At 44.3% G+C, this 16,551-nt stretch overlaps 1 protein-coding gene across 1 annotated transcript in view; it reads left to right on the forward strand.

Moving 5' to 3' along the window:
• CORO7 (coronin 7) overlaps window positions 1-8,269 on the forward strand; it is a 304,171-nt gene extending 295,902 nt beyond the window's left edge. Inside the window, exons 26-28 of the mRNA XM_089683334.1 lie at window positions 2,171-2,262; window positions 5,523-5,609; window positions 7,265-8,269. Coding sequence (XP_089539460.1) covers window positions 2,171-2,262; window positions 5,523-5,609; window positions 7,265-7,270 — 185 coding nt within the window. The 3' untranslated portion in view covers window positions 7,271-8,269. The remainder of the gene's footprint in view (window positions 1-2,170; window positions 2,263-5,522; window positions 5,610-7,264) is intronic.
• Window positions 8,270-16,551: the final 8,282 nt, after the last annotated feature.

Here is a 16,551-nt window from a genome sequence, read left to right on the forward strand (position 1 = left end):
AGTATAATGCCACATTGATGGTGTCAGTAGAGGGAATGGTGCTCCATCACTGGTGACAGTTGGTGGAATGGTGCCCCAAGGGCCAGATAAAGGCAAGCAAAGGGCCACATCCGGCCCCCCGAGCTGCAGTTTGGAGACCACTTTAATAGAGATTGCTGGTCATTCTCTTGTACCTTTTTGATATTCTAAACATCTCAAGGAAGAAGACAATGATCAGAGGGGCTTGTACTGGTTAAAGAAGTGTGCACTATTTCTGGACCTGGTTTTAAGCACTCACGTTTTCTGGCTACCTGTGGTCTCAATACGTTTTGATTTACTGACCCAGGACAAGTATTCGAATCATCAGAATCCCGGAAAAGTCAGAAGTCTGTATCTGCATAGATGTCCTGGATTAGTAACAAAGTTTTATATACAAAGGAGCCTGAGAGCCAGGAAACTAGTATTTATAGAAGGAAAATGGCAGTTTCAGAGTTTTCCTCATGACATTCCTTGTGTCTGTACTCCCAAGAAATTTGTAGGTTGCCACTGCTGACTTTGTTCTGAAAAAGCTAGTTATCTGGCTGTCATGCTAATCCATTGGCTTTAGTACTTGCTGGAATACCAATCAAGAAGAAGAATGCAGATCAGAAGTTTTGACTTCACTCTCACCCACCCTACTATATTCCGGTTTCAGTTCCATAACTCAGAGTACTGATGCCAGACGCAGGCAGACAACTAGCTTTTCCTAAGTAGGTAAAAATTGCAGCTTATATGTTTCTCTCAGTACAAGTTTTCTTTAAAACAAATCTGTGCTTCCTTCTTTAAGAACAAAGCAGCAGGTTCATTTTAAAACCTCCTCACCAACAGGATATACTTAAACATCCTTCACTCTTGTATTTATTTAGCACCCAGGAGTCTGGATTTAGCACCTGAGAGCAAAAAAAAACAAACATACCCACAGGATCTTGCAATTTACTTCACGGGCAGTTACCATTAGTTTGTACTGTTGGATAATTGGTGAGAGGGCACAGTGGACACCTTCACTGCCATTTTGCTATTTGCTGGGTGTCCAGTGTGCCCCTGTGCCTTTACGGAGAGTGGGCTCCCTCCAGGCATACCTGTTAGGACTGCAGTACACTGGGGTGTCATGAAGTGGCCCTACAATTTAGGCATATATTTGCAAATGTATTCCCCCCTGGTTTTAACGCGAATTGTTAGACAGGAAAATTTGGTTTGTTTTCTGGCTGGTAAGAGAGGTGGGATTTTTATTTGTTGTTGTTTCACATGCTTTGCCCTTCCATGTGCTCCTTGCTGCAAAGGCCTGTTATGCGGGGTAGTTGCAATTTGTTTGTACAGGAAGTGCGTTAGGACTATAGAACACCTCCTCCATTTATTCTAATTTCCTTAACGATGAAAGGGGGGAGGGTTGTGGTTCACAAAGGTAACTTGTGCAGGTTTTTTAAGGAGTGCACCACACAAAGGACACTTTCACAGTGTATTTAATAGTCCAAAAGGGAACAAACAAAGTCCATTGTCAGAGATTACCTATACCTTAAAGCAGAGTTCCAGTCAGTTTTGTGTTTTTAAAAAATCAGCAGCTGACTTTTAATAAACACACATTCACCTGTCCCAGAGTCCAGTGATGTGCTCACCTGCGCTGTCCCTTCTCTGCCTCTTCTCTCCTTGGTGCTGGCATCACAACTGTGGGCACCAGGCTGTGACAGCTTGCAACTTCACAGCCGGGTGCCCACTGCGCATGTGCGAGTCATGCTGCGCATTCTGATTGGTCTGGCAGTCTTCTGAGACCTGTGAAGGTTCTCGGGAGACTTCGGGAGGAAGGAGGAGGTTGAATGTCCGGCTCCCTTCGCCGCGGTGAACTGAGCCAGAAGTGGGAGCGGGTATCTGTCAAAACCAGGTACTCGCTCCCCCCCCAAAAGGTGCCAAATATGGCAGCGGAGAGGGGAGGAGGCAAACAAGCGGAGCTTCCACTTTTGAGTGGATCTCTGCTTTAAATGCTTTTTCACAGTGATGTAACTCAGATCGCCTCTGTTGATTCCTTTAAAGTGGCAAATTCTTTTTCTCATCAAATTTACACATCTCACTAATTCCAGCCTGTGTATTCTGGATTTCATAGCATCCTTCTACAATATGCTACCTCTGCCTGGGCTCACAGTTTGATTTCTCTCTCCAGTCAGCCAGGCTCCTAAAGAAGCCCCAAGCAAGAAGTATGCCCCCTCTTCTGTCTATCTCCAGGAGAAGACTGATGAGCAGAAGAAGGAGGAGGTCAGCCTACTTTTATATATAATGCTATAGTCGTATGCCAGTTCTTTATTTACCGACATGGTGCAAGAGTTAAACTGCCTGTGGAAAAGAAAATGTCTTGCATAAAACATTGTGCGTTCAGACATTTGACCATCGTCTGAACCATCATAGCTCCACTACAGCCTAGTCATGAACTTAGCATGTTTCAATTCAGCATGTGTGTGGTTACAGCCTATTCTCCATAAAATATTAGGGATCGGCTCAGGCATACATATAGATGTTTTTCAAGCACGCTGTATATAATAATGATTTTTAGGGAAGCTGTACAAGGAATGGATGTCAAAGGCGATTCCTGAGTTGGCTCATGTATGACCATTCTTACAGGGATTCTATCAAGATAGAAATATAGGAGCTGGCTTTATTTGTTTTTGAAGATGCAGGGTCTGAAGCAGGGGTAGACTGACCATTTGAGCACTCGGGCACTGCCCGAGGGACCGGGGTCAGTAGGGGGCCCCATGAAATGCCCCTGGTACCCTTTTTTATAGGCTTTTTTGAGCGTGGGCAAGGACATAGGGGCCCCATGATTCCCTATTGCCCGGCGGCGCCATTAGTTGTCAGTCTGCCCCTGGTCTGGAGCTTTCATCCTTTTCCTTTCTTCACTAATTAATGTATCACTGTCTTAGAAAAAGCACCCAGCTCAACAAGTGTTGCACGGCCTAATCCAAACGCTTTGTCTATGTCAATGACTGACCATGTGATGAATTAGGAATAAAGGATGACCACTGCCGAAGGTGCAGATTCTAAAGCAAATCAGTACTAGCAGTACCCATATGACCAAGATTAGCATACTATCAGTACTAGCAGCACCCGTATGTCCAAGATTAGCATATTATCTACAAAGAAAGGCCATGTGAAATCTTTTTTGGTATTACATTAAAGTATAAGTTCACCTCTCAGAAAAAAAAAAAAAAAATCCTTTTTTTTGCAGGTTAATAAATGCACTTATTTTTTTTAAAGAGTCTGTAAAGCATTGCATCCACAATCGACAGATCGTGGGTGCAATGTCAGGCTTCTGCAGACTCTCAGGGTAGCTGTCTGCCCATACCTCCCATACAAGCAGGCAATTAACTGAGAGCAGGAAGATCAATAAACAACAAGATCGCTCACCAGCACCCTCGTAGTTCATTGTGGACTGCAAGCCGGCCGCTGCAATTGCTGATGGTATTTGTAGTTCATTCATTCACAGAACACTGTGAATGAATGACACAACTGTGTGGGCTTTTTCATTTTATGACAGCAGGTGCAGGGAGAAGGTCACCCGCCCGCTGTCACAGAGAGAGGGAGATTCAGGGGGAGAGAGGATGGATGCTGAACATGTTACACCCTAAATATGGGTGTAACATAGAACATGCTCAGAAAGGTAAACTTAGCCTTTAAGCATCCCTTTGGAAGTTGTGGTTGTATGACAAGTTCATCTGTATTTGTTTGCAAAGCTAACATGGCTGCTTTCATTGCTGATAAACTATTATGTATATTGGAAGCTGAATGACTTCATTGATTAGATTTTCCCCTTCACTGTGGATAGCTGTGTATACTGCAGGTTCAGCTAAGTACAGCTGAGTTGACTGCCAAAAGGCTTTGACTATCCTTTTTAGCCAGCCAATCAGATTTCAGTTTTGCAAATGTAACCTACTGTATTTTTCGCTCCATAAGACGCACCTGACCATAAGACGCACCTAGGTTTTAGAGGCGAAAAACAAGAGAAAAAAATATTCTGAACCAATGGACTGCAGACATAGTACAGAAGATGACCAGAGACTGCGAACACAGTACAGGAGATGACCAGAGACTGCGGACACAGTACAGGAGATGACCAGAGACTGCAGACATAGTACAGGAGATGACCAGAGACTGCAGACATAGTACAGGAGATGACCAGAGACTGCGGACACAGTACAGGAGATGACCAGAGACTGCAGACATACTACAGGAGATGACCAGAGACTGCGGACACAGTAAAGAAGATGACCAGAGACTGCGGACACAGTACAGGAGATGACCAGAGACTGCAGACATACTACAGGAGATGACCAGAGACTGCGGACACAGTACAGATGACCAGAGACTGCGAACATAGTACAGGAGATGACCAGGGACTGCGAACATAGTACAGGAGATGACCAGAGACTGTGGACATAGTACAGGAGATGACCAGAGACTGCGGACATAGTACAGGAGATGACCAGAGACTGCGGACATAGTACAGGAGATGACCAGAGACTGCGAACATAGTACAGGAGATGACCAGGGACTGCGGACATAGTACAGGAGATGACCAGAGACTGCGGACACCGTACAGGAGATGACCAGAGACTGCGGACATAGTACAGGAGATGACCAGAGACTGCGGACATAGTACAGGAGATGACCAGAGACTGCGGACACAGTACAGGAGATGACCAGAGTCTGCAGACATAGTACAGGGAAAATACCAGGGACACAGTGCAGATGACCAGAGACTGCAGACAGTACAGGGGATGACCAGAGACTGCAGACAGTAAAGGAGATGACCAGAGACTGCTGACCTTTGGGGAGGGAGGGGGAGCGGGTACCTGAATTTGACAGGTACCCGCTCCAACTTTCGCGGAGTTGTCCTTCCTTCTTCTTCCCGCGCTGGCTTCTGTGACAGCCGAGTGCCCACTGCGCATGCGCGAGAAGCGCTGCGCTTTGTGAATGGCCCGGCGCCTTCTGGGACCTGTCATGTGTCCCAGAAGACACCGGACCATTTACAAAGCAAAGTGCATGTGCAGTGGGCACCCGGCTGTCACAGAAGCCAGCGTGGGAAGACTGTACAGTGCTGGAGCTAGGAACAGGTAAGGTCCTGCAGGAGAGAAGAGCTGAGCGGCCGGCCCGGTATTCTGACGTGGTGGCAGCAGAAATACCGGACCGGCCGCTTTATATTCGCTCCATAAGACGCACTGACATTTTCCCCCCTTTTTTGGGGGAAAAAAACTGTGTCTTATGGAGCGAAAAATACGGTATTTACTTTTTACTAAAGATATAGTCATTTTGAGGGGTTAACCAGTTATTTCTGAGAATAGATCCTATGATTCATTGTAGGCATAGAGATGATAATTTATGAATTGTGTGTTTATAGATTAAACTTAAATATAACATTGCAAGTTGAACCGTATCTCTGATATAGTCTCTTCAGGCTACAATATGGTCGATGATTATGGATAAATTCACCTAATGACACTTCACTTCTCTTTCCTTTTCAGCTACTGAATGCGATGGTGGCAAAACTAGGCAACCGGGATGACCCACTGCCCCAGGATGCCTTTGAAGGGGTAGATGAGGATGAATGGGTGAGTGGATTTAATGACCAGACGTGTAGGCTAAAATGTTATAGGGACTGGAGTAGATATCTCAATCTACATGAATACATTCATGACATATCCCAATATATAACATCATCTGTATAGTGAACAGTGAAGACTCCACTGAGACTGACCAGCGCAGCAAAGGATGGACAGCAACGGTTAGACACTTTTAAAAGCGTCAGACATTTTTCTGCCAAAACACTGCTGCCAAGAGGAGCAGCACCCTGTGCATCTGATAGGATGCAGTCACTGTTTGGCCAATACTTTTCACCTGGCTCAGTCTACTTTTACATCAACTTTTGTCAAGCCGGGTGGCGCTCATAGGGCGACCCACAGGTCGAATTTCATCCAATTCAGTAGGAATTGGATGCAATTCAAATAATGTTTGGCTAGCTTAAAGTGCTTGTAAAGGCTCAAGAATATTTACCTTCATGCATTCTATACATGAAGGTAAAAAACCTTTTCTGTGCACCATCCCCCCCAGCCTCCCCTAACACCTAAACCCCCTCTCAATTCATAAATGTGTACTGGAGTCTCGGCTATCCCGGGACTCCCTCTCCTCATTGGCTGAGACAACAGCGGGAGACATTGCCTCCCGCTGCTGTCAGTAACAGCCAGTGAGCCAATGAGAAGAGAGGGGCGCTTGGCCGAGTTGCAGCTCCGTGTATGAATGGACACACAGAGCAGCAGCTTGGGAACATGCCTGCTCAGCTGCCCCCATAGCAAGCTGCTTGCTGTGGGGGCACCCGACAGCAGGGAGGGGCCAGGAGCGCTGGCAGGGGACCTGAAAAGAGGAGGATCCGGGCTGCTCTGTGCAAAACCACTGAACAGAGCAGGTAAGTATAACATGTTTGTAATTTTTTTTTTTTTAAATGTAAGCCTTTAGTATCACTTTAGGTCACCAGAGCATGGCAAGATTTCCAGTCACCTCCTGTACATTTAGGAAGGTACCTAACATTTTGTGACTTTCCTACTTTCAGTGAAAACATGTTTCCTGCCACCTATAAAGTTCCTTATCATTTCTAGACTGCACTGGCTGGCTTCAGTGTATAATTGTAACCTGTGCTTTATTATAATGGAACTACAGCCCAAACTCTTCTTCTTAGTCCTGTTTAGTCTGGAAGGGTTAGAACCCCTGGTTGTTGTTATTGCTATCTGTGCCCCCTGCTATGGAGATTTCTCTTCACTTTCTGTTACTTTGACCATACAGGAAGTGAGAGAAAATCTCCTCAATAAGGACAGCAAAAAAAAAGCAGTAGAGGTCCTAACCCTGTAATGCACCACCAGTGCTCTATTCAACACTAAAAAGAGATTTCCATTTTAACATTAGTATATATGGTATAACAGCCCACGTGCTGGTACACTCCTTGCCCACATGCGGCACACTCCTTGCCCACATGCGGCACACTCCTTGCCCGCGTGCTAGCACACTCTTTGCCCACGTGCTAGCACACTCCTTGCCCACGTGCTGGCACACTCCTTGCCCACGTGCTGGCACACTCCTTGCCCACCTGCTGGCACACTCCTTGCCCACGTGCTGGCACACTCCTTGCCCACGTGCTGGCACACTCCTTTGTTCCTGTGTACACTCAAAGAGCTTCAGGTTTTGGCTCACAGGTCTGTGTTTTTGTCTCTTCCAGGATTAGCAGTGACCCCTGATGCTCCCAGCTGCCTGTTCACCTCTTCCCCCTCTCCCATGTAACTGGAAATGGCTTGGAAGGCGAAGGCGGTTCAGCGACTACATTCCAATCCCAGGGAAAAATAAACTCAGGCCAATTGTTTACATACTCCCAGCATTCCTGTCCAGTCACAAACCGGACCAACATGCTACACAAGAGCTGTACACTGTGCACCAAGTACACAGGCTTCACGAAAAGCCGGTCATCTGGCCTGTGAGATCATTGTACAGTGTTTGCCTGTCGTGTACAAGAACGTGGTCCAATTGTGATATTGCAAGCACAGATGTCATTTCCTTTTTACCACCCCCCCCTTTTCCCCATTACTATAACAGTTTACAAAATCAGACATCTCTAGTCCTTTACTTGCTGCATGAGATATTCAGTTATTGGCCCAGACTAACTGCTTATCTAGAACAGTCCACCCAAAACTGATACTGACTCAACCGCCAGTTTTTTTATATGATGGGATTCTGGCATCAAGATCTGTCCGCTATTATGAAAACCCCCTTTGCACCCTAATGCATTTTTCAGTTACTTTGCTGTGATGTTCATTGGAGAGCTGTCGGTGTGGATTCTCCCACAGATAAAAGGAAGGGAATAATTTGGTGTGTCTACTGATAACTTAAACTGGCCATTCACGGTGCTGACTGTACCACTAAAACTGAACCAGTTCCCCCATCCACACAATGGAGGTGGATGGGGGAATCCTACCTGCTGTACTATTGTATTTTGACTGCAGGGGGACTCCTCCATTGTCAGAATACACAGATCAGCGCTGCAACCGCTGATCGAGCAGTTTTTTTCCTACAGGTCCATTCAAAAGAAATCAGTTGATCGATTTCTGTTGAGCAGCAATGTCCACACATGGATCAGAATTTAGCCTGTCCCTGCTGAAAGCAGGCAAATTTCAATCCATAGAGAGAAAACACAGGTGGCGCACACACCTAGTGCATTATCCAAGGTTTATTGTAGGAATTAAATCATAAAAACATACTCACAGACGAAGCATGTATCTAAAAAGCATAGAAAAATGACAATGGCCACAACGGCGGGCAAGGTGTTCTCACAGTCAGTGCGGTCAAATGGCTGACGCGTTTCGGGGACGAATCCCTTTCCTCAGAGCTGATGACCAACCTCTGATGCTGATGCACGATGAATGGAAAGTAAAGTAAGAGCCTCGCTGTTGATGGCATCAACAGCGAGGCTCTTACTTTACTTTCCATTCATCGTGCATCAGCATCAGAGGTTGGTCATCAGCTCTGAGGAAAGGGATTCGTCCCCGAAATGCGTCAGCCATTTGACCGCACTGACTGTGAGAACACCTTGCCCGCCGTTGTGGCCATTGTCATTTTTCTATGCTTTTTAGATACATGCTTCGTCTGTGAGTATGTTTTTATGATTTAATTCCTACAATAAACCTTGGATAATGCACTAGGTGTGTGCGCCACCTGTGTTTTCTCTCTATCCAGTGGCTGATTTCCCCGTCTGAGGAGGGCTGCACCCCTGGAACATTTCCTTTTGGTTGTCGCTGTCCTGGTACCCTTGGCTTCCCTTTTGGCTGTGCATATCCTGAGGCGCTGGAGAGTACATACGCTAAATTTCAATCCATGTTATATGATGTATGATACACCCATATGAGGGATGTAAAATGCTCCAACAGTCCCCCTCATGACAGTAGGCAGGTGTTCTTCTCTCCGCTCTCGTTGTAACATCCTATCTGCCACCGTGGCAGACTACCTTGCAAGGATGAGAAACTGACAGATCGCTCCATCTGTACAGAGCTCTGTGTTGTTTACCAACACAGAGCTTGGGGCTTTGATTGCACACAGCCAATCAGCAGATCCCCGCCATGAATCATTGGGTGGGACTTGCTGGCAGGCTCCCACTGTGTAAAATCACAGCGGGTGCCGGACTTGCATGTGCCCTAAACCCGGACGTAGGCAGCGATGTACAGGTAGGTCGCTTTGCCTGCAGTGGCCCCCTGTCCGCAGTACTTTGCAGCTGGTTAACATAAAAGCCACTGAATTTAGTACACATATTTTTTATTTAAAGAACATCTTTGTTTGCATAGGAGCAGGGTAGCACCAGCTCCGCTTGATTATAACATTGTTTTACTTATAAAAGCTCCCCTTTTGTAGACCTCTTAAAGCCCTGAAACTGGCCATACATGGATCGAAATTCCTGCTGAACAGCTGGCTGCAGTGCTGATCATTGTATTCTGGTAGTGGAGGAGTCCCATGACCAGAATACAATAGCACAGCAAGAGGATTCCCCATCCACCTCCAATGTGTAGATGGGGGAATCAGTTCTTTTTTTTTTGCTTCCGCTCAGTTTCTACAGAGCAGAAATGGACAGAGCCCGTTCTGCTCTATGGGTGGCTGGGTGTATTTGGACTCCGTTGTCTGTTTACACCTGACTGCCCTTTGATCCGATCCACCTACACAGAAAAGAAAGGACCCCCCTCTGTTTGTTCTTAATGGACCTGATTGTATAGGAGGTAGGCGGGTGTAATCAGACACAAGTCCATTTACACCCACCAGCCCATAGTGATGAATGGACTTTCGTGGGAAAGTGGCCCAAATGTAAGGTCCACCTGTGGCTGGAGAGGCACCTATTGCCCAACAAGAAGCCTAAAAACCATTCATGTGTCAAAAGACTACAATATGAGACACAACTTCCTACCTGAATAGCTATCGCCAAGTAAAGATAAATGCCTAACAGCTTGTACCTTCAAAAAACAGGTCAACAATAGAAGTGTCCATACACTGATGCTGTCATGGCCTCTTTAAAGGTTTATTCTGTCCAACCCTGACATTCTGGTTATGGATAGCCACTTGTGAGTTGAATTGTCAACTGACTTGTCACACTTTGTGGTCTTCCCAAGTAAAGTCTATTTGCTGGAGATCCAGGTTCTACATTGCAGCCATGGACACTCACTCTTCTTGTGGCTGCATGAGAAATCTTAGTCCTCCTCTAATCGTAAAACAAAATAAAAGTGCAAAAAAAAAGATAAAAAGACCCCATTACAGTGGCCACATATGGTGAGTATAGTTGTAGCCTCATATACATAAAGCACCAGAATCCTAAAGAGATATAAGAACCTGGAGGGTGAGCCAGCAGTCCAGCATCAACTGAAACATCAGTGTTTGGGGACTAACAATTTACTGATGAGGTCTGAGAAGTTCTAAGGGAACGAGTTTCATGAGATGTTCTGGTGAGTCCCTGTCTAATGTTTACCTGCCATGTAGAAGCCATATACTTTACTAACACAGGGATTACTGGTGGCACTGCCAAATCTGCCCTGCAGAGCAGGGTCTGCCTTATACTTATAATAAAATTGACAAACTGTCACTCTGTTGTCTCTTTGTTTTTTTTAAACCTTTAATAGGCATCTGTGGTCCTCTATGAAGTTTTGTTTTCAGCTACACATCAGCATGTACATCACTTTCATTAGCTCTTAGACCACTCAATGGCAGACCTATAGCCAAAGCAGACATTGGGACTGCTATGGGGCCCGGAAGCGCAGAGGGTCCCTGCAACACAGGAGTTAACTTTGGGATGGAGCTTAGAGAGACATAGGGGCATATCACACATAGATAGGACCCTGACAGTCAAAATGTCAGCTACAGGCTTTTCAGGGGAATAGTATAGCAGACCTTGACAGGCCTTCAGGAGGCGCTACTACCTAAATGCCTGTTTTTTGTGTGTGCTTTCTATTTCAATATTAAAAAATAGCAATAATAATTAATTGAGGGACTGAACCACACCTGTGAGGCAAGCGTTCATCAGCTTGAGTACAGCCCTGTCCAGCTATATTGTTACAATTTGAGGAGCAGGAATCAGTAAAACCATAGCTCAGCTGCCTGTTTCTACTGGCCACCCACCTTGGAGAGCTCCTAAACTGGCCATAGACGGATCGAAAATTTGATTGGTTCATCAAAAATTGGCCAAATTTCAGTCCACATATGGGCAGGCACGTTGTACTGAAGCTGATCTATCAATCCTACAATCACTGCTGCTGGCTATAGCTGGCAGCAATGATCATTATGTTCTGATGGCAGGGAAACCTGCCGCTGTCAAAATACATTAGTGCAGAGGGAGGGATACCCCCATCAACACTGACTGTGTTGATGGGGAAATTGAGCGATTTTCTTTCCCTCAGCCTGTGGGAAAGTAAGTTTTTACTATGATTGATACATGGATCTATGTATTCATTGACTTTTAACCCCTACAGTGGGGAAATGTTAAATTGCCTTGGTGTGCAGATTAGTCCACATATCTGCCAATTTGTTTTTTACAATACGGGTGTCCAGTTTAGGACAAATCCAGGCTTGGAATAAATATGTATTCCTGCATACATGCCCCGTGGTATCACTAAGGGATTAGTCTCTCTGGAGAATTTTCAGTCATCTATTTGAATTATAATAGGGGCAGGGTGGTTTGTTATATTGGTAAGGAGTATCCATGTTTTTAATATTATAGTTTGTTGATATTTGAATGCAACTATGTTCTCCTTGTTCTTCCTTCGTTTTTTTGATGAATGAAGTGTCACTTTGTACACTTCATATAAAGTTCAGAAAAAAATATTAAAAATGAAGCTGTGTGATGCAATAAAACTCTCATCACATTGCCCCCTGTGTGGCCAACAGCATTTTGGGCTGTGGGGCAGTGCAAATGGCACTTATAACACTTTAGATAGTTAAACAGTAATTATTTATAGGGGTCTGTACATCAGAGCAAAATGAGGGACAATTGAGGAAGAAAGAAGAAATTTCATTCAAAAAGAGGGATAATCCCTTCAAATAAAAGACAATTTATTATTATTATACAGTATTTATAAAGCGCCAATAGTTCGCTCAGCGCTGTACATTACAAAGGGGGACAGAACATGTGACAGAACAATACCAATACAATGCAAAACATGAGGGGATCGAGGGCCCTGCTCTTTCGAGCTTACAATCTAGGAGTTATGGACAGGTCATGGAAAGTATGGCTAAAACAAACCAAAATCACTCAACTAAAATAGTGCAGAATGAAAATTTAAAAAATGGAACAAAATTGAGTATAGAGAAGTCAAGCGTATATGCCCTTTAAGCATACAAAATCTATGTGAAAGGCCAACAATAGTAGCATGTGGTTGATGGATGCTGCTCCTGATTAACCAGGGTCTTGAGTAACTGTAGTGTACATACATGACAAAACACGGGAGGCCAGCATGTAATAATACATTATCCCCTAGTCCTGGTGGAAGAAAGGACATGGAGCCTGGTGCCGATCTGCAGAGTTGCCCAGGAAAGAGACAGGTGATGCAGAGTAGCTCTAGGAAGCCGCTGGATACCAAGAGGCAATGTTACCCATTGCCAAGGTGAAACGTAAAGTGTGAGTTCCAGGCTCGAATTGGAAGGTGATGTCACATGCCAATTGCTGGTCAGGACTAGGCTACGCATTTCAGGGCTGTACATACCTCTTTATCAGACGACCTCAACTAGTGCAAAGAACAGTAGAGTCTTCTTAAAACAGCCTTCATCACAAATCAACAATGTGGTAAAAAGGAAAGGATTTGCATGGCTCAGCCCAGTACCCTAGAATGAAGAATAACATTTTTATTTTTTGGATCTGTTATGGAATTGGGACATGCAGATACTGGCAGTACAACGCTTTGACTCTTAGGGCTCATGTACACTGCAGCTGATAAACTGACGTTCAGGAGCTTTGCTGCGTTTTTTTTAGCAGCCCCTGAACTCTCCCTAATGTTTTCCTATGTGTCCATGTACACATCATCATTTACAGGCAGTTGAGTTTACAGTCGTTTTTTTGAACGCACCAAACTTGCATTCAGAAGTAGATTTTATCTGCATTTCAAACTCCAAACACTTGTATACGCTGCTAACTGCATTTAGAAGCATTTTTTAACTGTTCCATGTCCAGATGCTATCCAGAGCCTTTTTCATCATCAAAAATGCATGCAAACCATTTTCCATGTATTCAAATGGACCCGGTACACCAGCGCAGTCAGTTCCAGGTTTTTCGTGAAGAAAAAAAATGGCAGAACGTGACACATTATGCTCATGATGGGATCCATAGTGAATACAACCAGAAAAGACAGGTCATCTCAACACATACTGCTCTCTCTGCTTCTGCTCTCTCTATTTCTCTCAAAATGTCTGAAATCGTTATTTTTACTGTTTCTCAGTGCATTCTGGGCATTTTGGAAGGTGTCCTGATGTTATCTTTAAAAACCGCTTCTAAATGCAAACGCATATAAATGTGGTATGCAAACGCGGCTAAACAGATGTTTTTTAACCTACGTTTTCCTGCAGTCAGTTTCCATCGTTCAGAAGTGTTTTCCAAACGTCCCGTGTATGTGGGTCCTTACAGATTCAACATTCCAGAGCTCTATATGATAAAATAAAGAATGGATAGGCCTACTCTGATGCATGCCAAAGATTTCTATTTTGTGGTCAACACTTTCAAATCAAAAACTGACAGCGGGAGATAGAGCCCTGACCGTACAGCTTAAAGCAGTTCCAGTCAGTTTTGTGATTCTTAAACGTCAGCAGCTACAAAAACTGGGACCTGTCTTCTGGGACCGAAGGAGGGGGCCGGAAGTGGGTACCTGTCAAAAACAGGTATCCACTCCCCCCCAAAAGGTGCCAAATATGGAAGTGGAGGGGGGGGGGGAGGCAAATAAGCGGAGCTTCTGCTTTTGAGTGGAACTCTGCTTTAATAAAAACACCCATAGCCATTCATGAGGAATTATGTAAGATTTGTATGTGTAAGATCTTTCATACACAAACTGTGATCATTTTAACATCAAGTGATATATATTGCTGACATCTCTGGATTAGGACTCCAATAGATAGATCTGAATACTATTGCAATTTTACACCAACTGCTGGCATATACAGGCATCTAGTGGTCCATTCTCACTTGGTTGCCTATTTTCATTTACTGTATATCAGCCTTTCACAACCTTTTTAATCCAGAGGAACCTTTGATATATTTTCTTGGGGAGCCCCTGATAAAATCAAATTATTGGGGTCAATAGGAAAAATGCTCCTTACAGTGGTGGCCAGTGGAAAGAATGTCCCTCTTATATTGGTGACCAGAGGAAAGAAGGTCTATTACAGTGGTTGTCAGAATGCCACCCTCACAGAAGTCTACAAAGATCCTTGGTGTCATGCAGCTGGCTCTGCCAAGTGGTGCTATCCCCAGAACTTTCCAGGCACCATCAGATGGGAGGACAGACAGCCACAGCTGAAGGAACCCCCAACAACCTCTGCAGGTTCTCTTGTTGAAAATGGCTTCTGTATATAAACTGCATGTAAAATAGATAGATCTAGATCAGGATTCACAGTGAACTTAGGTGTATCTCTGGAAGGAGTGGAGAAGGGTTAGACCCTCTTTCAAATTTTGTGTTGCTGTCTGTCTGTGTCCTCATTGGGGAGATTTTCCCCTATATTCCACAGGTGACCATTGTCAGCGGGAAAGAAAATGAGGAGAAATGCAAAACTTTAGTCTCCATACTTATATTTTATATATATATATATATATATATATATATACTTATACTTCCTGTTGCTTCTTTGGGGAAAGAAAATTTCCCCAGGGGTACACAGCAAAAAATAACCTGGCAGGGGTTTTTCCCCTCCCTACTATTAAAGTTTAACTTTAGATCACTTTAGGCTGGCCCGCTTTGCAGGTATGGGAATTGTAAAGCAGTCAGGTTTGCAGTGACCTTTTGGAGACCTTCTCCCTACCCAACTCAACATTTCGAAACTACACACAATTCATAAAATCAGACAGTACCAAGACACACCAATATTAAGTATATATTTGAATGGGGAATATCATACCGAACAAATCAAATCATACATGGCTAAGCTATAGTATACAGAAGGTTAGATAGCAGTCAGATACCTCCTGGGTGACAGGCCCATCCCAAATACTGTGTGTTTGGGATATCTGGACACGAAATATAATGTTGAACAGTAATCTACCAGTTTCCAGAATGCAACCTGTACATAGTGGAAGATATTAATATTGGTATAAAACTGTTTGTAAGGGATAATACAGTCATAAACACGGTGACACCTCTCAACCGCTTAATTGGTCAGCTGGTCTCTGACAACACCCCCATGATACCAGAGAAAAAGAGACTGCTCCAAAAGTTGAAACTCTCATGTACCATCAACCAAGGAATATCTGTCAAGTTAGGAGAGCTGGTAACACCTTGCTCAACCTTGGGTGACCTGCTAAAACTAAGGACTGCAAGTATTTACCTTTTTTACACCACTTGTGTTGCTTGTTCTCTTTTGTAATATCTTTGTGTTTTTAAATATTTTATTTGCACCATTTTGACCTTTTCCTTATTAAACCCTATTTTGAAAGTGTTGAAATTTGTCCCTAAATGCACTAATGCAAACTAAAAGAATCCCTGTCCCTTGAAGACTGCTATTGTAGTATAAATCCTCTGAACAAGCCTGTCTGTTGTGACAGTGCGTGTTACAGAAGTTTATTCTAAAATAATTTTGACATCAGCAGGAGCCAATGAGGAGGCAGAGACCCGGAACAGCCGAAGCTGTTGTGCACATCACTGGATCGCGATGAGGCTCAGGTAAGTATTGAGGGGCTGGGGGCACTGCTGCATACAGAAGGTGCACAGGCAGTCCAACTCCTCCAGGATGGCACATCAATACGTGTCATTGCCAGAAGGTTTGCTGACAGTCTCGAGCATGGAGGAGATTCCAGGAGACAGGCAGTTACTCTAGGACAGTGTTTCTCAACCTTTTTTCAGTCAAGGCACCCTTTAAAATTATGGACAGTCTTGAGGCACCCCATTCTAAAATGTGAAAAACTATTCTAATGGTTTCATATAACGCAGCAACATCCACACATGTAGGACACCCAACATTAGAGGTGATTCATTCTTCCAAAGCAAATACACTTTTGCACACTGGTACAGACTAGTGTTCCAGTGTTCTTCTCTCTAAGTCTTTCTCCATCACTGAGCTAATGTGAGCCCAGCACTGATGGAGAGGGGCAGGGGAGGGTCAAACTAGGATGCTGTGCAGGCAGCTGACATCCTCCTTATCAACTGACGTCATTGGTTGTCAGGACTCTGGCGCCTAGAAGGTCATAATGGTGCACAATGAAAACCTGTGACTTTGTGTAACTAAAAGGCAGGCTTGTTCCCCCGGCTGGCTTGTATGCAAGTTTTGGGTAATTTGTAGACATTTTGCCAAGGC

Source organism: Staurois parvus, unplaced genomic scaffold, assembly GCF_062004578.1.
Source record: "Staurois parvus isolate SC_StPar_1 unplaced genomic scaffold, SC_StPar_1.0 ptg000018l, whole genome shotgun sequence".
Classification (NCBI taxonomy): Eukaryota; Metazoa; Chordata; class Amphibia; order Anura; family Ranidae; genus Staurois; species Staurois parvus.